Source organism: Euleptes europaea, chromosome 8 (assembly GCF_029931775.1).
Source record: "Euleptes europaea isolate rEulEur1 chromosome 8, rEulEur1.hap1, whole genome shotgun sequence".
NCBI classification, from domain to species: Eukaryota; Metazoa; Chordata; class Lepidosauria; order Squamata; family Sphaerodactylidae; genus Euleptes; species Euleptes europaea.
In genome coordinates this window covers 14,032,130-14,055,599 of record NC_079319.1, presented here as the reverse complement: position 1 = coordinate 14,055,599, position 23,470 = coordinate 14,032,130, and the positions used below count along the sequence as shown (strand labels likewise).

Below are 23,470 nucleotides of genomic sequence, written 5' to 3'. Positions count from 1 at the left end.
AAAGAGAAACGGGCCGACGACTGAAAAGCTTCTGGTGGCAGCAAGACATGCGGGAATGAACAGAAAAGGCAGAACTGGACATGTCTCCCCAAGTTAAGTGCACACTACGCTTTAATAACACTATTGTCTGCAGAGGTCATGCTGCGGTAGAAGTACACTCCTTAGAGATTGGCACTGTTCAGTAGAACGCAGTTGGTTACCAGGAAGTAAGGCGGTGAGATGTGAACGCCACATGGCGCACCCCCCTTCATGCTACTTCAGGTGTTCTTAGGGCACGGTTGCAATAAGGACAGAGGAAGGAGACCGTCCATTCCATTCCGATAATACCCCATCCTTGAACATTAGATTCTTCGCGGGAAGCGGGACTCCCGTGTCTGTGCCGGTGGGAGGAGAAAGTAAACTCGAAGAGGAAGAAAAACTGGCCTCGGAGAGGAGCTCCATCGTTGAAATGCTTTCCTGAAGAGGGGGAGAGAAAAAAAGAGGGGGGGACATGTTACAATAGGATTAGCTGTGATTCTTCTTGGGGCCAACAACTAGCTCAGAGCCTGGCCCTCCCCAGCTAGAAGAAAAAGAAGAGTTGGTTTTTATATGCCGACTTTCTCTGCCTCTTAAGGAAGAATCAAACTGGCTTACAATCACCTTCCCCTCCCACAACAGACACCCTGTAAGGTAGGTGGGGCTGAGAGCGCTCTAAGAGCTGTGAATAGCCCAAGGTCACCCAGCTGGCTTCGTGTGTAGGATTGGGGAAACAAATCCAGTTCACCAGATTAGTGTCCGTCACTCATGGGGAAGAGTGGGGAATCAAACCCGGTTCTCCAGATCAGAGTCCACCGCTCCAAACCACTGCTTTTACCCACTACACCACGCTGGCTCTCTAGAGGGAGCTTCAAAGTTTGAGCTAGAAACTAGAAACTATAACAAAATAATTATATTTATTCCAAGGTGTACACTATTAAATTGTGTACTATTAACACAGGGCCTGTACTGCTGGCTACGTATAAAATTATCAGTTACAAAATTCTTATGCACAGTTTATATACATTCGATATAAATGACCAATGCTGGACCAACATGCATTTTGGTCAGAACAGGCCTTCCTCAGTGGTCATAAATGTGTCGTGTGTGTGTTAAGTGCCGTCAAGTCTCTTCTGACTCATGGCGACCCTATGAATGAAAGTCCTCCAAAATGTCCTATCTTTGACAGCCTTGCTCAGATCTTGCAAATTGAAGGCTGTGGCTTCATTTATTGAGTCAATCCATCTCTTGTTGGGTCTTCCTCTTTTCCTGCTGCCTTCAACTTTTCCTAGCATGACTGTCTTTTCCAGTGACTCTTGTCGTCTCATGACGTGACAAAAATACGATAGCCTCAGTTTAGTCATTTTAGCTTCTAGGGTCAGTTCAGGCTTGATTTGATCTATAACCCGCTGATTTGTTTTGGCAGTCCAATGAATCCGTAACACTCTCCTCCAACACCACATTTCAAAGGAATCTATTTTCTTCCTATCAGCTTTCTTCCCTGTCCAGCTTTCACACCCATACATAGTAATAGGGAATACGATGGCATGAATTAATCTAGTCTTGGTGGCCAGTGACACATCCTTACACTTCAAAATATTTTCTAGCTCCTTCATGGCTGCCCTTCCCAGTCTCAATCTCCTTCTGATTTCTTGGCTGCAGTCTCCCTTTTGGTTGATGGTGGAGCCAAGGAATAGAAAGTCTTGAACAATTTCAATTTCTTCATTGTCAACCTTAAAGTTGTGTAATTCTCCTGTAGTCATTACTTTTGTTTTCTTGATGTTCAGCTGTAGTCCTGCTTTGGCACTTTCTCTTTTAACTTTCAGCAGTTAAAATCTTCACTATTTTCTGCCAATAATGTAGTGTCATCAGCATATCTCAAATTATTAATGTTCCTCCCTCCAATTTTCACTCCACCTTCATCTAAATCTAATCAAGCTTTCCTAATTATATGTTCTGCACATAGATTGAAGAGATAGGGAGATAAAATAAATAAATGTCATAAATACAGAAACCAATTAAAAACACATCCGGAAATGCACAGTATGAGGTATTTCTGTCTAATAACTTGTGTGGCTTGATGTAAACTCTTAACCCAAATCGTGGGTCTTGCCGCATGGGCAGTTGCACACACAATCTGGTACAGAATTAACAATTTTTTCCGGAGGTGTGTACATCAACCTGTGATGAACGTATTGGCCCTCCCCAGCTAGTACAAATCTCTCAGTGACAGTTTTGCATAGGACAAAAGGCACTGAAAATTCCCTTGTTCTTCTGGCTATTTTGCAGTGTGGGGAGATGTGTATGTTGATGCCATAAATCGTATCCCTTCTATATGCATAGTGATATGTGCCTACTGTGACATCACAGCAGACTAGCCAATGGCATCAAGAGAGACGAGTCAAACAGACTAGAGAGGGGCCAAAGGAAGGGGAGCTTTGTGCATGTTTGCACAATTCTGCTGGTGTGGTAACCATCGTGGCACATGGTGCTAGTTGGACCCTAGGGCAGGGACTCAAATTAGCAAAGAGAAAACGAGCAGTTAGCTATGAAGTCATGAAACTATCCCATAACATTTACTGTCCCAATGCACTGATATTAAAAAAGGAGGTCCCATGTAAACGTTAAAACAAATAATGCAGATATGAGTCGTACATGTTTTACCTGGAATGAATGAACAAAGCTAAGGACTTGTAGAGAAAGTTTTCTACTGGAATGTAACAGTTTTTTCAGGCTGTCAAAGGAAAACAAATATTAAAATTAAAATGTCACCTAAATGGTTTATGAGACCTATATGCATGCTGAACACATAGCGATCCCCCCTCCCCTTTCCCCACTCTGCCAAGGATCCTCAGAGGGACGTTGCAGGCCAACAAAGGCTCACCTGTCTTTGCTACACAGTCCATGACTAGCAATTTTTCGGCAGACCTTCTGGTTTAATTCAGAGCTGAAGAGCGGAATGCCAAAGCACAGCTCCAAGGGAACCCATTCCAATTCTGTTGTGGGAACTGCAGGAGGGTCAAAGAAGAGATAAGGCAGAACTGACAAACTGAGCTTCCAATTAACCCAGACCCACACTGTTCTCTCCAACAGTTACGGTATTCACGGCACGATCCTGTGCAGTTAACTCCAGTCTCAGCTCACTGATTTCAAAGGGAAATTTCAAACACCATTTAAAAGCAATTAGCTTAAGACTAGAGTAAGTCTGCAGAGGACTGCACTGACTACCACAAGAAGAAGAGACATACCCCCCCATTTCTTTGTAAAATTTAATTTATTTATTTAATTCAATTTGTACCCTGCCCTTTCCCAACCCAAGCTGGGCTCAGGGCAGCTTCCAACACTATGTATCATACAATATAATTAAAGCATGAGTTAAAACACAATATTAAAAGATGGCCGTCTAATTTAAGGTACTTCAGTAAATAATTTCCTAGTAGTGAGGGAGGCCAGTGGTAGTTGAAGCAGAAGGCCAAATGATCTAATCTGGAATAATCCTCAAGGACTGGAGACAAGGGGGGGGTCCAGGATGCTCTATTCACCGTTGCTGTCTCAACCATATGCCTGGTAGAACAACTCCATCTTACAGTTCAATAACAGACAATTTTTAGCTCTCTAGCTTGAGACATCGGGCACATCTGCTCAACGGACACCTTCCTTGTCCTGTTATTGAACACTGTCCAGAAGCTCTGTTCTGAATTGTGAATAGGAGCTGCAGAGAGAAGGGAGAATTTGGATCCGGGCTGCAAAATAGGGAAGTTTCCACCCAGGCACTCTTTTTTGTTTGTTTTGCTATTTCAATCCCTTCCCATCTGTCACTATTTGCCCTGTAAGAGAAAACATACAGGTGATAAGCTTCCTTCCAACAGAATAAAAATAGTCGGAGGAAATGGGACTGAGATTGTGAAAAGGGTGTGGTAGAAAGGGTTAAACCCCTGTCCCTTATCTCCCCAAGCCTTGGACCAAGTTTGAGCTATGAACACATGAAGCTGCCTTATACTGAATCAGACCCTTGGCCCATCAAAGTCAGTATTGTCTACTCAGGCCGGCAGCGGCTCTCCAGGGTCTCAGGCTGAGGTCTTTCACATCACCTACTTGCCTAGTCCCTTTAACTGGAGATGCCGGGGATTGAACCTGGGACCTTCTGCATGCCAAGCAGATGCTCTACCACTGAGCCACAACCCCTTCACAGCTGCAATTTAAACTTGCTAAAAAGAGTGAATGGATCTCTTATCACCACACTTATAGACTGGCTCAGAGACAGGGATGGTCCTGCCTCATTACAGGTGGTTGGACCCTTCTGGTCACTTCTAATGCCATGCCTGAGAGATGGACAAGATTCTTTGGCTTTTGGGAACTGAAGTAGCGCTGAGAGAATTGCACTGCCTTAGCCCACTGCAGACATATATATTATTACGGGGTATGTGTGCATGATTTAAACAGTACCACTTTGCCCTTAAAACTACGATGGTAGGAAAGGCCAGTTACAAGCAAGCCAGGTAGCAGGGCTCGACAATGAACTCTGCCTGCCTGCCCTGACTCTGCGTAAGGCAGTTCATGGAGACTCCACGTTTCTGTCTTCTCCCTGGGTGGGATGGCCTCGCCTACCTCACTACAAAGCATTTTACTTACTTCATTTATACCCCACTTTTCTCCCCAAAGCGGCTTACATCTCCTCCCCTCCGTTTTATCCTCACAACAACCCTGTGAGGTAGGCTAGGCTGCGTGTAACTGGCCTCAGGTCATCCAGCAAGCTTCCATTAACAAGCGGGGGGTTTGAACCTCGGTTTCCCAAATCCTAGTCCAATGCTCTAACCACTACACCACATTGGCTCTCATCAAGTGATTTACTTATGTTCAGAGCTACAGTTCATCATTGGCTTGCAGGGACTGACTGGAAGTTGCTGACAGTCCATAAAAAAGTCATGTTCTACTAATATCAACTTGTTGGTGGACCACGGCCCTAGGAGTGTGTGGCTGTCCTCGACAAGGGCCTGGGCTTTTTCAGCCCCGGCCCCAGCCTGGTGGAACTGCCTTCCTAATGACATCAGGGCCCCGGGTTTGATTCTCCACTCCTCCACATGAGCAGCAGATGCTGATCTGGTGGACCAGGTTTGTTCCCTTGCTCCTCCACTTGAAGCTAGCTGGGTGACCTTGGGCTAATCACAGTTCTCTCAGAACTCTCTCAGCCCTACCTACCTCACAGGGTGTCTGTTGTGGGGAAGGGAAGGGAAGGTGATTGTCAGCTGGTTTGATTCTCCCTTAAGTGGTAGAGAAAGTCGGCATAGAAAAACAAACTCTTCTTCTTAAGCATCATTGATGTACTCAATTTATTACCATCTGTTTTAATAATTTTAATTATCGTAGGAAAGCATCATTATTTTATTGTTTAACTGTAACGAATTTATTGTAACCTGCCCTGAGCCCGGCCTTGGTTGGGGATTGAGGGCGGGCTAGAAATCGAAACAAATAAATAAATGCCAAGCAGTAGCACTTGTCCAGACGTTCGGCCTTTGGTATCCTTTCTTCCATGCAGAAAAAACAGATTACCTTCAGGACTCTGCTTAGCTGCAGGATCCACGGGTGGCTCTTCAATGACCATCTCAAACGATTCTGTGCTCCCATTTACATCCGAGCCTAGTGCCAGCTCTGCCTCGCCTAAGAGAAAAAGAGATGGGCTATCTTGAACCAGACCAGCTGTGACACAGCAGCTCTGACTGCATTTTCTGCCACACCCATGAATGCACAGCATGAGGGACTTCCCTCTATGGGGCTCTGGACTGTGGGGTTCCTTCGCTACGTATCGTCCAGGGGGGCTCAACCTTGTTGAGTTGGCTGGCGCTTTTTGGGCACCAACACGAAATGGCTGCCCTGGGGATGCAGAAAATCATAAAAATGCCTGTCATGGTGTCAGAGCGATTGTTAAATGGTGGGTGATACATCAGGAGGCCCCAAGCCTGGCATCCTTTTCTTTCTCCCTTAGCTCTTTGATTCATCAATCTTGAGCATAATAATTCCAAATCTATTGTTTAAGGGACCAAGCATCCAGGGGAGAGACTTCCAATGGAACTCCTTGCGGCCACAAAGATGAGGCCTCCCGGGCTATTCTGAAGCACCTCCTGCAATAGCGGAGGCGGAGGAAAGCTGAGATCAGCTCTTTGCTTTGGGAAGGAGATGCTTGCTTGGCTTCAAAGAAAGGGAACAATTTCTCCATGAAGGTTTACAATCTCAGAGACATCAGAAAAGTCTGTGTCTACGCCCAAGTTGAGCACATAGAGCTGTCTGCCTGGGATGAATGCAACACTTTGCAAGTTAGTTAGTTGGTAGGCAGTAACCCCAAAGATCCTTGGTTTTTGCTGTTGCATTTGGGACACTTGGGATTTTATCGCCAAGACTCAAGCAAGCAGGTGCCAGGTTAACTCGTCAGCAGGTAACGTTAGGGAATCTTTTCCTTAACAGATGTTCAGCACAGTGTGCATTCATTCTGTGGTCTTGCTCTAGAAGCAGGAGCATCAAAGGCCACTAAGCCCAAATTCTGTAGTTATGACTGGCTGCTGACCAACCTTTTCCATCTGAGGCATCACTCAGCTTTCTGTGCACAAGATGACTGGAAGGGTTCAGCATGGTCACGTAGCCACAGAAGTGCTGCAGATCCATCTTTTCCCTTAAGGTCCTCAGCGCTCTGTGGGCACCCATGTTGACACGAGAAAATTCTAGAAGACACACGCAAACGAACAACAATTTTTCAACATCGGCAATTCTTCATTCCATGAGAATGGCACACCAAGCCACGCTACCAGATTACCGTTCTGCATCAGGTCAAGAGACTGAGCGGCAGAGGAAGCTTTGGCCTTTATTCCCTCGGAAGGAAACACAGAAGACACACAACAGTGGGAAAGAGGGTGGGAAAGGACACTTTCAAGGCGCGTAGGACGCAAGCAAGTTCTTGTGAAGAGAGGCAAGCTTTGCCTCAGGGTTCAGCAGGACAGTTTGGCCATCCCCCTCTGGTCTGTTTCCCCCGCCCTTCTAACAGACTCCAAGATTCTATAATTCCTAGAGCAGACTACCAGACAGGAATTTGGGCCTTTCAACCCAGGTTCTAATTAAGCCCTGCTTCCAAACCCCTCTTCCCTGAATTCAACAAAAAAAAGGAGAGATGCTATCTCCATCATGGTTAGAATAAATTATAAATCAGATATGAAAGCAGATTAGCAGCTCATCCATTTCACCGACGGGCCTTCAGCACCCTTCCTGTTCTAAATCAGGGCTTCTTAAACTTTTTACACTCACAACCTCTTTTTGCCCGAGAAATTTTTATGCAACCTCAGGTATAAGATAGGCATACAAATCAAACATCTACTGATAATAAATCATAAAGAAATTTATTTTAAAACAATTCTTTGGAATACATATAATTTAAACATTTATTAAAGACTAATACTAATGAGATGGATGCACTTGTTTTTGCGACCCCCACATTCAGAAGCTTTGTTCTAAATGACACCCTGCAATGTTCTGTTTGAGCACAGGGTCAATGCACGCAGGGTATGTGTGTGTGAGATGGGAAAGAGCACGCCGACCCGGCCGCTGCTCACAATCAAGTGAACTGGTGGCGCTCCCTGCCTACACACCCTCTCCAACGTGTTTCAAGGATTTACTGACTACACAGGATGCGACCTGAACAAAGCAGTACAAGCTAAATTGCAGTCCGTCACCCTTCCACCCTCCACGTTAGTTACCTCCTTGTTGTTCCATCTCATCGAAGGGGAATGGCATGTGGACAGTCTCCCCAATACCATGCATACCGTGCCCCTAAACACAAGGCAAGAGTGAAGGTGAGCAAATTGAGGTTGTCACAAGCCGCCGCAGCTCCCCCCATCCCCCGGTTTTCCAGCATTTCTGGAAGAATCCGTTTGATTGTGTCTCCTTCTTTCTTTTTTTCTGTTCAGCAGAAAACCCTCAGAAAATGCAATGGTGCGTGAGCATTCCGTACCTGAATCAGAACAGCGGAATGGGTTAAAGCGTCATTTAACATGGTGAGCACGTTTGAAGTCGGGACCACTCCCGGGTCGTGCCCCCAAGACGTTATTAATAGGCGATCATAACCCTGGAAGGCAGCAGAGAAGAGACAGAAGTCAGGTTTGAACAGCAGCCTTCCGCCAGAGGAAAGGCTCTTCCCCATCTGCAAACAGCGCGATGAAAAATATATATATACACACACACACACAAGTGGAAACCTGTAAGGGCTTGCGGGGGCATCTCATTTTCCCCTACCCTAATTTCCTCTTTCCCTTCCCTGAAAGCCCCCATAGCCTCTCCCCATTTCCTGCTTCCTTCTCACCGAACAGCCAACACACTTTTACCCGTCTTCAGTTTTTCCTCCACCCACCCCGGCAACCTCTATCTAGGAAAATTATGGCACAATTGTATGGTGCCAGCCACTGGGCCGGGCCCACTTGCATGGGAGGGAACCCTCAAAGTGGGAGGGGGACATCACTTTCCCTGTATCCCCCCTCCTCACATTATTTCCCCTTTCCCTCCTTCTAGCAACTCCCATATCCTCTCTTTTCCTGCCTCATTCTCTCCTTCTCTGCCATTCATCTACCTGTCTTTTACCTGCCTTCCATCTTCAGCTATATTTACTTACTTCATTTACCGTATATACCCATGTATAAGCCGACCCGCGTATAAGCCGAGGTGCCTAATTTCTCCCCAAAAATGGGGAAAAATTAGGCACCCGTGTATAAGCCGAGGGTCGGCTTATAACCCCTTCCCCCCCCCCCGCAGGCTTACCTGACAGGGCTCCCGGCGAAGGTGGTGGTGGCGGCGGCGGGCCCCCCACAGGAGGCTTCCAGGGCGGGGGGAGGCAGGAGCGCCTGGCTGCCGGCTTCCCCTGGCCCTTCCAGGGCGGGGGGAGGCAGGAGCGCCCGGCTGCCGGCTTCCCCTGGCCCTTCCAGGGCGGAGGGAGGCAGGAGCGCCCGGCAGCCGGCTTCCCCTGGCCCTTCCAGGGCGGAGGGAGCCAGGCGCGCTCGGCTGCCGGCTTCCCCTGGCCCTTCCAGGGCGGGGGGAGGCAGGAGCGCCCGGCTGCCGGCCTCCCCTGGCCCTTCCAGGGCGGGGGGAGGCAGGAGCGCCCGGCTGCCGGCTTCCCCTGGCCCTTCCAGGGCGGAGGGAGGCAGGAGCGCCCGGCAGCCGGCTTCCCCTGGCCCTTCCAGGGCGGAGGGAGCCAGGCGCGCTCGGCTGCTGGCTTCCCCTGGCCCTTCCAGGGCGGGGGGAGGCAGGAGCGCCCGGCTGCCGGCCTCCCCTGGCCCTTCCAGGGCGGGGGGAGGCAGGAGCGCCCGGCTGCCGGCTTCCCCTGGCCCTTCCAGGGCAGAGGGAGGCAGGAGCGCCCGGCAGCCGGCTTCCCCTGGCCCTTCCAGGGCGGAGGGAGCCAGGCGCACTCGGCTGCCGGCTTCCCCTGGCCCTTCCAGGGCGGGGGGAGGCAGGAGCGCCCGGCTGCCGGCCTCCCCTGGCCCTTCCAGGGCGGGGGGAGGCAGGAGCGCCCGGCTGCCGGCTTCCCCTGGCCCTTCCAGGGCGGAGGGAGGCAGGAGCGCCCGGCAGCCGGCTTCCCCTGGCCCTTCCAGGGCGGAGGGAGCCAGGCGCGCTCGGCTGCTGGCTTCCCCTGGCCCTTCCAGGGCGGGGGGAGGCAGGAGCGCCCGGCTGCCGGCCTCCCCTGGCCCTTCCAGGGCGGGGGGAGGCAGGAGCGCCCGGCTGCCGGCTTCCCCTGGCCCTTCCAGGGCGGAGGGAGGCAGGAGCGCCCGGCAGCCGGCTTCCCCTGGCCCTTCCAGGGCGGAGGGAGCCAGGCGCGCTCGGCTGCCGGCTTCCCCTGGCCCTTCCAGGGCGGGGGGAGGCAGGAGCGCCCGGCTGCCGGCTTCCCCTGGCCCTTCCAGGGCGGAGGGAGGCAGGAGCGCCCGGCAGCCGGCTTCCCCTGGCCCTTCCAGGGCGGAGGGAGCCAGGCGCGCTCGGCTGCTGGCTTCCCCTGGCCCTTCCAGGGCGGGGGGAGGCAGGAGCGCCCGGCTGCCGGCCTCCCCTGGCCCTTCCAGGGCGGGGGGAGGCAGGAGCGCCCGGCTGCCGGCTTCCCCTGGCCCTTCCAGGGCGGGGGGAGGCAGGAGCGGCCGGCGGCGGCGGCCACGCGGCCTTGCAGCGGCGGCAGGAGGCCCTCACAGGGCGCTCCTGGCCGGGGGAAGCCGCATGGGCCCGGCAGCGATGGCGGCGGCGGTAAGTTGCCCCCTCCCTCCTCCCTCCTCCCCTCCCCTACCGTATTGACCCGCGTATAAGCCGAGGCCGGCTTTTTCAGCCTTTTTTTTGGGCTGAAAAACTCGGCTTATACGCGAGTATATACGGTATACCCTGCTTTCTCTACAGTGGAAACTAGAGCAGCTTATATCATTCCGCTCTTTATAATTGCCTATTATAACTCCATTTCATTTCCTACTATTCTCTCTGAACCTGTTAAAGTATGAAAACCGACTATACATTTTTTAAAAAGCTATTGTCAGTGCAGGGCTTGAATTTCTCATTCCAAATGCATTGTACTTTTTTGTATTGCTCAGTTAAGCTTTATTAAAGCATATGAACACATGAAGCTGCCTTAAACTGAATCAGACCCTTGGTCCATCAAAGTCAGTATTGTCTACTCTGACCAGCAGCGGCTCTCCAGGGTCTCAGGCAGAGGTCTTTCACTTCACCTACTTCCCTAGTCCCTTTAACTGGAGATGCCAGGATTGAACCTGGGACCTTCTGCATGCCAAGCGGATGCTCTACCACTGAGCAACGGCCCCTCTAAATTAACTTGAATGATGTTGTCATGGAAACTCCACTATGAACTTAAGAGGAAAACGGCTGAAGGCTTCTGTTCTGGACTTGATCTCATACACTTCAGCAGCAACTAAACATTCTGGGGAAATTGGCAACTTCCATCTGCCTGAACAAAGGCTGCAGGAGCGATAACGTCAGGATCAGGATCACGACAGAATACTCCAGTTCCCTTCAAATATGAACGACTCACCTGAAAGATATCCGGAAGTTTCCGAAGTCTCGTTCCTTTAGACAGCAAAAGGGATGGGGGTCCTTGTCCAGTGATGTGATAAATGTAGAGCTTGAACCACACTGAGCTAACCTCGGGAATGGATGGTCCAATATGCTGCGGAAAGATTAAAAAGGCACCCACAGTAATAACGGCCACAGAGGACTGAGAGAATGAAGCAGGCAATCTTGTTTGGCAGAAACACAGTCTCTCCTACCCAACACCAGCAAAGCAACAGTGTTGGTCATGGAGGTACACATTTACCGTGGAATATTACACAGGAAACTTCTCCCACGCAAAAGGACTAGAGAGCTAATTTGCCTACTCGTACGAAGTTACCTGGGAAGCGTGGCAAACTAACGTTCCAGGAACTGTTAGAAAACGCATCTTCTAACGAGCTAGGCTTACCAAGAATGCAAAAGGCTCCCACTCTCCTGGCAATTCTGCAAAACTATGCAAAACTGATTTTTTTTTTACCCCCAGGCATTTTCCATAGGAAATAGAGCTATGCTATCGCAGAACGGTTCAGAAAGATGCTTTAATAAAGGTAAATGGAGTCTGGACATACTATCTGTTGCTAAATGTATTATCCTACTACGTATTTTCTCAATTAACATGTCATAATAATATTTAACGTTTTGTTTCAGCTTTCTTTCATTTTTCTGCAACCCTAATCCTATTGCGATGCTTACTGGATATCCTATTGATTGCATCGAATTACACTGCGTAATCCACTTTGAGTTGCAGTGAGGAAGGCGGACTATAAATAGCACATATAAATACATAAATTCTAAAGTGTTCCAAAGCCATTTGATGCATTTATTTTTAAATATTCCCTCGATTCTACTTTTTGGCCTGGGCCAGACCTTCTAGGTGGCTTACAATAATAACCTGACAGATGCTAAAAATTATAAAAACAACAAACGTAAAACAGCATCAAGATTTAAGAAAGACATTATATATTATTGTATTGTGATGTAGCAATACATTACTACATAAAAGCCGTTAATGAGGCAGCAGCATTAAACACATCAGCATTTAAGCGGCACGACTGTTCATCATGTGTTTCAATGCTAGTACAAAAGGGGTTCTGGAGACATTCCTTGGAAAGTATTGGGACCTCCTCTTTTAGCCAACATCCAAGCTTCTGGTGGATAACAGAGAAGGGATTCAAAAAAACGTTCTAATGACAGGAGCAGAGCTTATATGGGGGAGGGGGAAATGCTGCTTCTAATACCTTAATTTCAGATAATTTACGCTTAGAAAGTAAACACAAGAAGAAGGGTTGGTTTTTATAGCCCGCTTTTCTCTTCCTTAAAAAGTCTCAAAGTCCCCTCCCCAAAACAGACACCTTGCGAGGTAGGTGGGGCCGAGAGAGTTGGGAGAGGATTGTGACTGGCCGGCAGGCTTCGTGTGGAGGAGTGGGGGAAAACAAACACGGTTCACCAGATTAGAGCCGCTCTTAACCACTACACTATGCTGACTACACCAGCATTTTGAAACACCCGAAATCAAAGAAGTTTTAATACAGGAGAAATATGACCTCAGTGGCTAGTTCTGGTCATTAGCCGGGCTGTTGCATTCTGAATGACCAGCAGCCGGCAAATGGTCTTCAAGAACAGCCCCATGCCAAATGCACTGTGACAGCCTGTTGTGAACGGCTTTTCTGATTCCATTCAAAGCCTGAGTTTTTAGCTAGTTTTATTTTTTTACCTGAGGCGTACAGCTGCTGATGGGCCGGATCTCATTGGTGAGGGGCGCCATGGAGACGAGCAGGGTGTAGTTTTTGTTCAGAACTCTACTACACGTCGCAGGGTCCAGACCGAGCAAGCTTTCACAGCGCAGCAAATCCAGAGGGAAGCCTGCATTAACAATGCCAAAGACACTCGGAATACAGATAAGAGAACAAACAAATACAACTGAAAGGGGTACAGGAAGGGGGGAGGGGGGGAAATACAAATTTAGATGGTCTCTTCGCTCACACCTCTTCCTGGATACTGAAATCAACCCAATTACTTCAAGACACTTGTTCGTTTACAGACACCCGTTTGATCGTATCATTCCACACCACAAACACAGTTGTCAAAAAGGAAAAAAATGGTTGTATTCCCAAAGGGCACTTCTGGATCTAACATAACCGATGGGACCTAAAAGGTTACTACAGGAGTGTCCAAAGGACTTGAGCATGGCCAGGGGGACTTTTTCTTTCAAAACTCTTCTCTCCCACCTCCACTTTGAACAGCAGGATTAAAGGCTCAAAGCAGACTCAAAGGCAGACTCCAAAATTACCGCTGAAAGTTTCTTTAGTTTCAATTACATATTTATGTCTTGCATATTCCACCTTTCTCCTGTCTGGAGACCCAAACTGGCTCGCATCATTCTCTCCTCTTCCATTTTATCTTCACATAAACTGTTGGCTAGCCTAGGCTGAGTGTGTGTGACTGGCCCAAGGACAGCTAGAGAGCTTCTGAGGCAGAGTGGGGATTCGAACCTGGGTCTCTCAGATCCTAGTACAACACTCTGACCACTGTACCAGGAGTCCCCAACCTTTTTGAGCCTGTGGGCACCTTTGAAATTTTGATACAGGGCGGTGAGCACAACCACAAAATGGCTGCAAGAATAGGTGGAGCCAATAAAAAAATGGCTGCTCCGGGAGGCGGAGCCAACCACAAAAAGTCAGGTTATGTTTAACTCTAATAATAACTCTTCAACATTTCAGGCAGAATCTCTTTCTAACAGGATGCCTTTTAATCTACACAGCCAAGCGGAAGCCCTGCTAGGCATAAGCCCCGCATGGCCCCGCCCACTTTCTAAAATCACTTGGTGGGCGCCAGAAAAGGTGTGGCCGGGTGTGCCATGGTGCCCAGAGGCACTAGGTTAGGGACCCCTGCACTATACCATGCTGGCTCTCTATTAATCTTGACCACGCTGGCTTTTTAGGACAAAACACACAGGTTAGGATCGAAAGGGCAACTTTATATGAGCCCCACCAAGATTCCTCATGTTGCTTCATCAAACAGGGCATCGCTGTTCCATTTCACAGGCTCCTTTGGGGCTTCAAAGGCAATCTGTCATGGGGCATGGCGGGGGAGCTTCCAGAGTGCCCCATGAAACCAATTTCACACCTCTTTGTTCTAGTGACGGACTTTTACAATAGAAGTAAACACATTTTTGGGTAAGTACTTATACAATACTTCCCCCAGGGCCAAGGTAGAAAGTTATACACATTTAGTAGTCACAAGACCTTCTAAATTAGGATATCTGTACCTAGAGCACCAAGTCTCTTGCCTTTAGAACTTCTCTCCAGGATCAGAAGAGCATGCCTATTATATTAGGTGCTTTTGAAACACAGGCAGGATAATGCTGCAGCTGTCGTCTTGTTCGTGGGCTTCCTAGAGGCACCCGGTTGGCCACTGTGTGAACAGACGGCTGGACTTGAGGGACCTGGGTCTGATCCAGCAGGGCCTTTCTTATGTTCTTATGTAGACCATTTGATTGGGTACGTTAGTATTTCTGAACTCATATTACTGTTGCTCTTTGAATACTATACTGCGATTGACCAATAAAGGTCTATGACCAAGAAAGGCCTAAGACAGAAACGACAACAAAAATAAAAGGAAAGAAAAGGAAGAACCTCTATTCTCAAAGGTTATACTTTCAGTTACGCCCAAAATTGGTAATGGCATTTCATTCATCCACAAAGATCATAAAAATAGGTAAACAGCTTTCCCCTAAAATAGAGATGTTTCCACTGTACCGTTATTGGGTGGTTCAGACTGTGTAACTGGAGCCACCAGGTCCTTGTTGTGCCTCAGAAAGAGTATAGTGTTTCGCAGAGTGAGTGCATGATCAAAGTACCGCTGCGCTTCTCCCTCTCCTGTGCTCTGAACCTAAATAAGGGAACGTGAATGCCAACATTTTGTAAACTGCAGATACTTATTAATGCAGAAAATTGAATTACTACAAAACATTTCCCCAGTGGGCTGTTATGAACAGGCAAACTGATTTGGTCCCCTAAAAGACAAAACATCTGTCAGATTAATGCAGGATATTATATTTCTAGCACTCTGGAAAATAACTGTAAAGGCGTGATGGCCAATCTAAACAATCCTTTAAAGACAGACAACAAGTTTAAAGGAAATTTAAACAGCTTAGATAAGTAAAAGCCTCCAGACTTATTTAGGAATGTAAGCTTTCTGTATATATATGGGGGGGATAGCTGCATGAACACATATATGCGGGAAATAACTTCATGCACACAGATACAGAGTTTCAGACAGTGTTAGGTCAAAGGCTTGCTTGGAGGAATGCACAAATATGTGACAATCTGATCAGTCAATGTTAACAATGTCAGCTTCCTATTTAATCATTCTGCAGTTCAAATGATCAGTTGGATTAGTATGTTCTTCCAAGTTTCACAATCAGGAAAAAAAGCCACAGCCCAAATCTATTAAAGGTAAAGGTAGCCACTGTGCAAGCACTGGTCATTCCTGACCCATGGGGTGACGTCACATCCTAACGTTTACTAGGCAGACTACGTATACGGGGTGGTTTGCCATTGCCTTTCCCAGTCATCCACATTTTACCCCCAGCAAGCTGGGTACTCATTTTACCGACCTCGGAAGGATTGAAGGCTGAGTCAGCCTTGAGCTGGCTATCTGAAACTAACTTCCCTCGGGATCGAACTCAGGTCGTGAGCAATGCTTTTGACTGTTAAAGGTAAAGGTCCCCTGTGCAAGCACCGGGTCATTCCTGACCCATGGGGTGACATCACATCCAGACGTTTACTAGGCAGACTTTGTTTACGGTGTGGTTTGCCAGTGCCTTCGCCAGTCATCTTCCCTTTACCCCCAGCAAGCTGGGTACTCATTTTACCGACCTTGGAAGGATGGAAGGCTGAGTTGACCTTGAGCCGGCTACCTGAAATTGACTTCCGTCGGGATTGAACTCAGGTCGTGAGCAGAGCTTTTGACTGCAGTACTGCAGCTTACCACTCTGCACCACGGGGCTCTTTTTTGACTGTTACATGGGGATAAACTATCACAACCAACCCTTACATGGGGGGGGGGGAAGCAATAACAAGGAATGGCCAAGTACTGGCTCAAAGGGTCTCAGGAGGTGGTTTTTTACATCACTTACTGCCCGGTCTTATTAACTGAAGATACCAGCGACTGGTCCTGCATGCCAAGCAGAGGCTCTTCCACTGAGCCACAGCCTAGTTGACAATAGCTACCTTTCCCCACAGTATGCATCCAGTGCTTACCTTTTCAAGTTCTACAAGAAAACTGTCCAGTGACTCATCTGACAATTTTCCAACTTCGAACATGGTGACTGCATGGCTTTTCAAATTCTGTAATGAAAAGCAAAATTCCTATCTTTTGAGATTGTAATTCACGCACATCTGATTTTCAACTCATTGAATGGTGAACCATCAGGAGCATGGAGTACATTGAACAAAGACTTTAAAAAAATTTTTAATTGACTGTCTTTTTCATCAAGATAGCCAAAACAAAATTTTTAAAGAACTTACTGGGGGAAGGCTGTTTAAACAAACAAAAAACACTAATTTTTTAGAATAAAAACCCAAGGAGCTCTTAAAAGAATTTCAGTATTCTGATACATACCGGTGAAAGATTCCCCATCATTAGAAAGGCAGTGAGAGTCGAATCAAACAGGAAAGCGATGCGCTTTGTGTGCCCACTAGACAGACTTAAGCTGCTCACACTTGCTGTATCTGCTAATAAAGCAAAAAATGAGGCAAACTTAAAACATTTTCTTTGGCATCTAGATAAGGGCCCATCAGCACAACAGCCTGTTAGCATAACTGGACCCTTTTTTTCTCCTACCTTTTTTTTTTTTTGGCCTGTCTTAATCCCATTGGCTGACTTGCTCTGACATCACAGAAGGATTGCATTACTTTGTCAAGTGAATTCTCAAAGCAGTCACTTGTCTGGCCACAGGCAAGTAAACCTTCCACCCCACACTCTGGCGACATGACAGAGACTGAGGAAAGCCTCAAGGGTCAACCCCCCCGGCAGCTATCGGCTCAGTCCCTCTGATGTCACGAGGGACTTTGAAAACCTGATGGCAGATAGCTGATGAAGAATGAGAAAACCTTAACTTTGATTCCAAGGTCCATGAGCAATTTTGGCTAAATTACATAGAACGGGTATGAACTTTTGGGTGACATCCTGGTACAGATCAGTTTTAGTCTCTCAGAACCCTCTGTACAATTATTGCTCCTTTTTACAGAACTCACAATCTATAAATGCATTAAGTCTACAAAACTACACTTTATGACAGAACAAATAATAGAATCACAAGAGTTGGAAGGGACCACCAGGGTCATCTAATCCAACCCCCTGCACAATGCAGGAAATTCATAACTACCTCCCCCAAACACCCCAGTGACCCATATTTCATGCCCAGAAGATGGCCAAGGTGCCCTCCCTCTCTGATCTGCCTAAGGTTATAGAATCAGCATTGCTGACAGATGGCCATCTAGCCTCTGCTTAAAAACCTCCAGGGAAGGAGAGCTCACCACCTCCCGAGGAAGCCTGTTCCACTGAGGAACTGCTCCAACATAAATAACAGAAAAACTGTTATTTATTTAAAACATTAGCCGCCTTTCTACCTTACAGAACTCAAGGCAGCTTGCAATGAAAATACAAGCCACAGAATGCCACAGCAAAGAACAAGAGTCACTGACATACAACGAGTACAGATAAATGCATAATAATTAATGCTGGTTTAATAAACTAGCAAGTGGTGCTCTGCAGCTCACCTTGATCGTCTTGACTGTTTGTGTCTGTATCTGTTGCAGACGACCCAGCCTCCTGTATGGGACTCCTGCTTTCTGTACTGTCCCACGACAACAGCATCTTCTGTGGATCTAAAGTATTTCTAACAATGGGAAGAAGGGTCTGAATCGATAATGCTATACCGCTGGGAATACATGCTCTGTCTCGAGGAAGCTTATGATCATGGAGACCATGAGATTCTTAGCAGAGGATGCTTACTTTAGTCATGGCTCCTAGGCCTTATATTCCTGTCTGCCCCATACCCATTCTGACTGCTGTTCACAAGTTTTAACCAGGAGCCTGACCAAATGAAACTTTAGTTGGGAGCAGGATACATTTTAATTGTGCTCCTTGCCTGCTTAACCTCTTCCATCCCAAGATATGAATATAAAGGTTTCATTCCTTCACCTTGACCCTCATGATGTCCAACTCCAGGTATGTTAGAAGTACTGTAAGGTTGCTTTCTTATCTAGCACACGGGAGAAGGAAAAAAAGTGAACTGATTTGAGCAACTGAGACTCGGCTGAAGGAGAATGATATGGTGTGCCTGTTGCAATTGCCTTTGGAAGGTTATGTGGTCCTTCATCAACCCTGAACTGGAAGACCAGGTGGTGGTAGTAAAGAAAGGGGTATTTTCATTATCTTCCATGAGTCTTTTTGAGTTTCGCAGATTCCTGGTGCAAACTGTTGCGTTGACGCTAGCATTGATTGTATGATCCTCATGTTGGGTTCCAGGGATAGACTGGGCATCCTACCACCCACCTAGATCACCAGTGAGGGCTATGACTGAGCTCAGGGAGGTGGTCTCATGGTGGTGATTATTTTACTTTTTAAAAAAAATTGGTTTTGAACACTGTAACCCACCTTGTTAAAGGAGAAAGTACTGAAGCAGGACTACAGCTGAACATCAAGAAGACAAAAGTAATGACTACTGGAAAATTACTCAAATTTAAGGCGGACAAAGACGAAACTGAAATTGTCCAAAACTTTCTATTGGTTGACTCCATTATCAACCAAAACAGAGACTGTAACCAAGAAATCAGAAGGAAATTTGAGGCTGGGAAGGGAAGCCATGAAGGGGCTAGAAAAGATTTTTAAGTTTAAGGATGTGTCACTGCCTACCAAGATCAAGTTAATTCATGCCATAGTATTCCCTATTACTACATAAGGGTGTGAAACCTGGACAATGAAGAAAGCTGACAGGAAGAAAGTAGATTCCTTTGAAATGTGGTTTTGGAAGAGAATGTTATGGATACTGTGGACAGCCAAAAATCAGTGGGTTCTAGATCAAATCAAGCCTGAACTGTCCCTAGAAGCTAAAATGACTAAACTGAGGCTATTGTACTTTGGGTACATTATAAGACAAGAGTCACTGGAAAAGACAACAATACTAGGAAAAGTTGAAGACAGCAAAAAAAGAGGAAGACCCAACATGAGGTGAACAGACTCTATAAAGGAAGCCATGCCTTGTTTGCAAGACCTGAGCAAGGATAGGACATTTGGGAGGACATTGATTCATAGGGCCGGCATGAGTTGGAAGTGACTTGACAGCACTTAACACTCCCCCCCACCTTGAATCCTTTTTGGAGAAAGGTGAGCCACAAGAACTGAAAATCAACAGGACTGCAGATTAATGGCACACTTGCTTTTTAAGGCTTTTGATTCTGGTACAGTGTGAACAGGAAATTACACGGAAAATATTCAAGATGGCCTTTCTTATCACAGAAAGGCCTGTTTAGATGTCAAAACAAATCGCCCCAAAATTCTTAGGTTCACATAGCCCCTCATCCTCTGCACCTCGATCGGAGCTCAGGACACAAGGGGAGAATGGAGGGATTGTGTGAGCCCAAGGATTTAAACTTGTTTGTGACCCCTGGAGCACTGAAATAACGAAGGCAGGTAATTCCCAACAACACAAAAAGGCTACCACTCATCGTTCCTCACTGTCTGCCCCAATACTTACTTCAGCCTGTTTATAGAGGGAACATTCCGCCATGATGAATGAAGATTATCCAGATTTATCACTTGGCCCTTTTTATGGGCAAACCCTAACCGACAGTACATGGAAACAGCATTCTGAAGAGACAGACATTTAGGAGATCAGTATTTTGAGTTTTAATTTCATGAATTAAAAAATAAATAAAGCAAACAATGAAAAGTAATGTTTCCCCTTTGAGAAATAAGATTGGTTGGAGGCCTACCTTTACCAACGACAAATCTATCTCCAAGACGTTTGCAAGCTGAAAACACACAAAAATAAGTTTTTAAGCCCATAGTCTCTTTGGCTAACTTATTGGTTTCATGGCTACTCAACAACATTTGACCACAATTAAATACTAGGTAACAGACATTTGACTATGTCTGTTACTAGGTAACAGACATTTGACACACAAAAATAAGTTTTTAAGCCCATAGTCTTTTTGGCTTATTGGTTTCATGGACTACTCAACAACATTTGACCACAATTAAATACTAGGTAACAGACATTTGACTATTCAACGGGGCAGCATTCCACGCCAACTCTAAGCAAATTCCCCAAACAAGCAAAAAGTTGAGTTAAGATAGAACTTTTCAGAAAATGTAGCTGCACCTTGAGATGCACCTATGGGACCACATTTATAAGAGGCACTCTATCCTGCATTTTCAGAAACATACCAGTTTTCTTTAATGCCAGCTCCAAACCTTTAATTCAAGGGTCCCCAACATGGTGCTCATGGGTCCCGTGGCGCCCACCAAGTGTTTTTTAGGAAGTGGGTGGGGCCAGGTAGGGATTTTGCTCAGCAAGGCTTCTGATTGAGCAATGGAGATTTGCTTGGCTCTGCAGACTTCTGAATATGTTGCCTCGGCAGCAGCTGCCACCACAGCGCAAGGCTCTTCACTGTGTGACTGAGGGTAAGCTGTGGGAGCCATTTTTGTGACTGGCTCCGCCTCCTGCGGCAGCCATTTTGTGGCTACACCCACCACACTGTATCAGAATTCCAAAGGTGCCCACAGGCTGAAACAAGGTTGGGGAGCCCTGCTTTAATTCTTTGGTTTGACTTGTCATAAGGCAGCTTATCACTCGTTCACAAACTGAGCAACCCAACGAAACTTCAAGTAATGCCAAGGGGGGGGGGGGGAAATCAAGGAAGATTTCAAGCCATGAAAATAATTTAAGAGTTTTGTTTCCAATTATTTCCAATTGATTAAACCGTTCTTTGAGATAAGCAATATTTAGCGTTTATAAAGAATTTCCCCTACATATTTAAAACACTTCAAAGATTTACAGTAATCTTATAAACTTTGAATTATAAGACAGAGCTAGCGTCCCAGAGCTATAGGTGGAGTAAAAACGCAGCTAGGCTAAGAAACAATGGCTTGGCTAGCATTACCCAGTGAATTTATGGTAGGCCTCGGGCTACCTTTATTTTCCTCAGAGAAGGTACACTCATTAAGTGCTGCCCATTACCCAAGGGAAAGTTGTTGCAGTACACTGTAACATAAATCCTCTTTTGGCTGGGGACTAAAGGTGAGATACAAATAAATAAATACTCAAACAAACATTGACTTCTACAGTGATGAGTCAGGGAGTCTCTACAAGATTGTAAGGAGGAATTATTTGAGCAGTAATCAACAGCAAAATCATGTATGCAAAAAACGAGTCAAGAGAAAAATGCATCGGGTTGGAAATCCGGCCAGCTTTCTCACTCAGTCTTGCCCAATTCCCATCCTTACAAATAACAACCATCCCATGAAAATCCCAGTATCGCCACAGCATAGCCTTTGGGGAGGGATGGCCAAAAAGGAACCGCTTCTTTATTTTTTTTACCTCCCCAAAAGTGACTGACCTCTGCCACATTCGTATGTTCGTCTATTGAAACGAATATCTTGTAGAGGAGGGTTTCGAAGTAATCCCCCTGCACCCTGTTCATCACAAAGCCTTCGAGGGGAGGCACTGGAAGGAAGAGCAACATTTAAAGACGTGATCCACAGATACTGTTTGCGTTGTGCATAAAAAGGGCTCAAACCTATGTTTTACAATGAAATATCGATATAATCTGAGATACAAAAATTAATCAAGATAACAATTTATCCTCTTTTGCTGAAAAATTAACAAAAATGGGGATTCAAGATGTTCAACCATCATCCACAGAGCATATCACTTAAGAATGCGTTTAAAAGGGCCTTTTGACCAAGCCTTCTGCCCTCGTCCCACATTGCTCCAATTTAACTAAGTTTGTACTTTGTCAGGAATTATGTTCAATCAATCAACACTTATTACGATCAAGAGATCAGTCAACAACAATTTAACAGCACTAGGACTTCTGTGATTTCCCAGTCCCTCTGAACATCTGAGAAACTTTATGGGCATTTCTTACATGAATAGGGTTTCAATAGTAGCTATCTGGAGAGATTTCTGTGTTTTAAATTTCACATACACACAGGATTTAGACAGATCAATCTCATTCTTCAGTCACATTTCAGTATCATTCTATCCGTCTAGACATTAGGAAGAATTTTCTAACAGAGAGGTTCCTCAATGGAATAGGCTTCCTTGGGAGGTGGTGAGCTTCCCTGGATGTTTTTAAGAAGAGATTAGATGGCCATCTGTCAGCAATGTTGATTCTTTGACCTTAAGTAGATGATGAGATGGAGGGCATCTTGGCCATCTTCTGGGCATGGAGTAGGGGTCACTGGGTGTGTGTGGGGGGGCAGGTAGTTGTGCATTTCCTGCATTGTGCAGGGGGTTGGACTTGATGACCCTGGTGGTCCCTTCCAACTCTATGATTCTATTCTGAAGCCTGGAAATCTTTGAGAGACAAAATTATTTCGTCCAATAGCAAAAAAGAAATCTAAACACATCCAGTTGAAGACTGGGGATGGTAAAGAAAAGGGATGTGACGGTGCATGTGGACAGGTGCCAAGGAGGGGTCAAATGTATAATTTAGTATCTTCTTACAAGATGCCAATTTGGACACAATCTAGCCATGGCTAAAGCGTAGAAATAGGACCATTAGCCTGCTTGAGGGGCTGCCAAACAAGAGCATGTGGACAGAACATTCCTTTTTTTTTGTGGACTTGATGGCAACTGGTTCTTGTAGGTTATCCAGGCTGTGTGATTGTGGTCTTGGTATTTTCTTTCCTGACGTTTTGCCAGCAGCTGTGGCAGGCATCTTCAGAGGAGCAACACTGAAGGACAGTGTCCGAGACACTGTCCTTCAGTGTTGCTCCTCTGAAGATGCCTGCCACAGCTGCTGGCGAAACGTCAGGAAAGAAAATACCAAGACCACAGTCACACAGCCTGGATAGCCTACAAGAACCAATGAACTCTGACCGTGAAAGCCTTCGACAATATTTTGATAGCAACTTTTTATTGCTTCAGGAAACAGAGGAGGACAGATGCGTAGGCATGTAAGGAAACAGAAACCGAATGGGGAGACAGAGATTGAACAGGATATGTACATCTTCAATTTAGTATGCTGAATATTAGGAAAAACGTCTTAATAATAAGAGCCCTTTGGCAACAGAATCAATTGCCTAGGTGAGCCCTCCTATGTGCAGAGGCTGGACAGCGAACTGTTGGGAATGCCCCAGGTTTGCATCTCCTGCACTA

At 46.4% G+C, this 23,470-nt stretch overlaps 1 protein-coding gene across 1 annotated transcript in view; it reads right to left on the bottom strand.

The window, feature by feature from the left end:
- Positions 1 to 252: 252 nt before the first annotated feature.
- The window catches only part of FAM91A1 (family with sequence similarity 91 member A1), a 37,764-nt gene continuing 14,546 nt past the window's right edge, over positions 253 to 23,470 (bottom strand). The window contains 16 exon segments of the mRNA XM_056854665.1: positions 253 to 456; positions 2,680 to 2,749; positions 2,900 to 3,023; positions 5,566 to 5,673; positions 6,579 to 6,728; positions 7,755 to 7,827; positions 8,009 to 8,122; positions 11,060 to 11,194; positions 12,791 to 12,939; positions 14,835 to 14,967; positions 16,341 to 16,427; positions 16,702 to 16,814; positions 17,862 to 17,980; positions 19,841 to 19,953; positions 20,079 to 20,117; positions 21,705 to 21,811. Coding sequence (XP_056710643.1) covers positions 253 to 456; positions 2,680 to 2,749; positions 2,900 to 3,023; positions 5,566 to 5,673; positions 6,579 to 6,728; positions 7,755 to 7,827; positions 8,009 to 8,122; positions 11,060 to 11,194; positions 12,791 to 12,939; positions 14,835 to 14,967; positions 16,341 to 16,427; positions 16,702 to 16,814; positions 17,862 to 17,980; positions 19,841 to 19,953; positions 20,079 to 20,117; positions 21,705 to 21,811 — 1,838 coding nt within the window.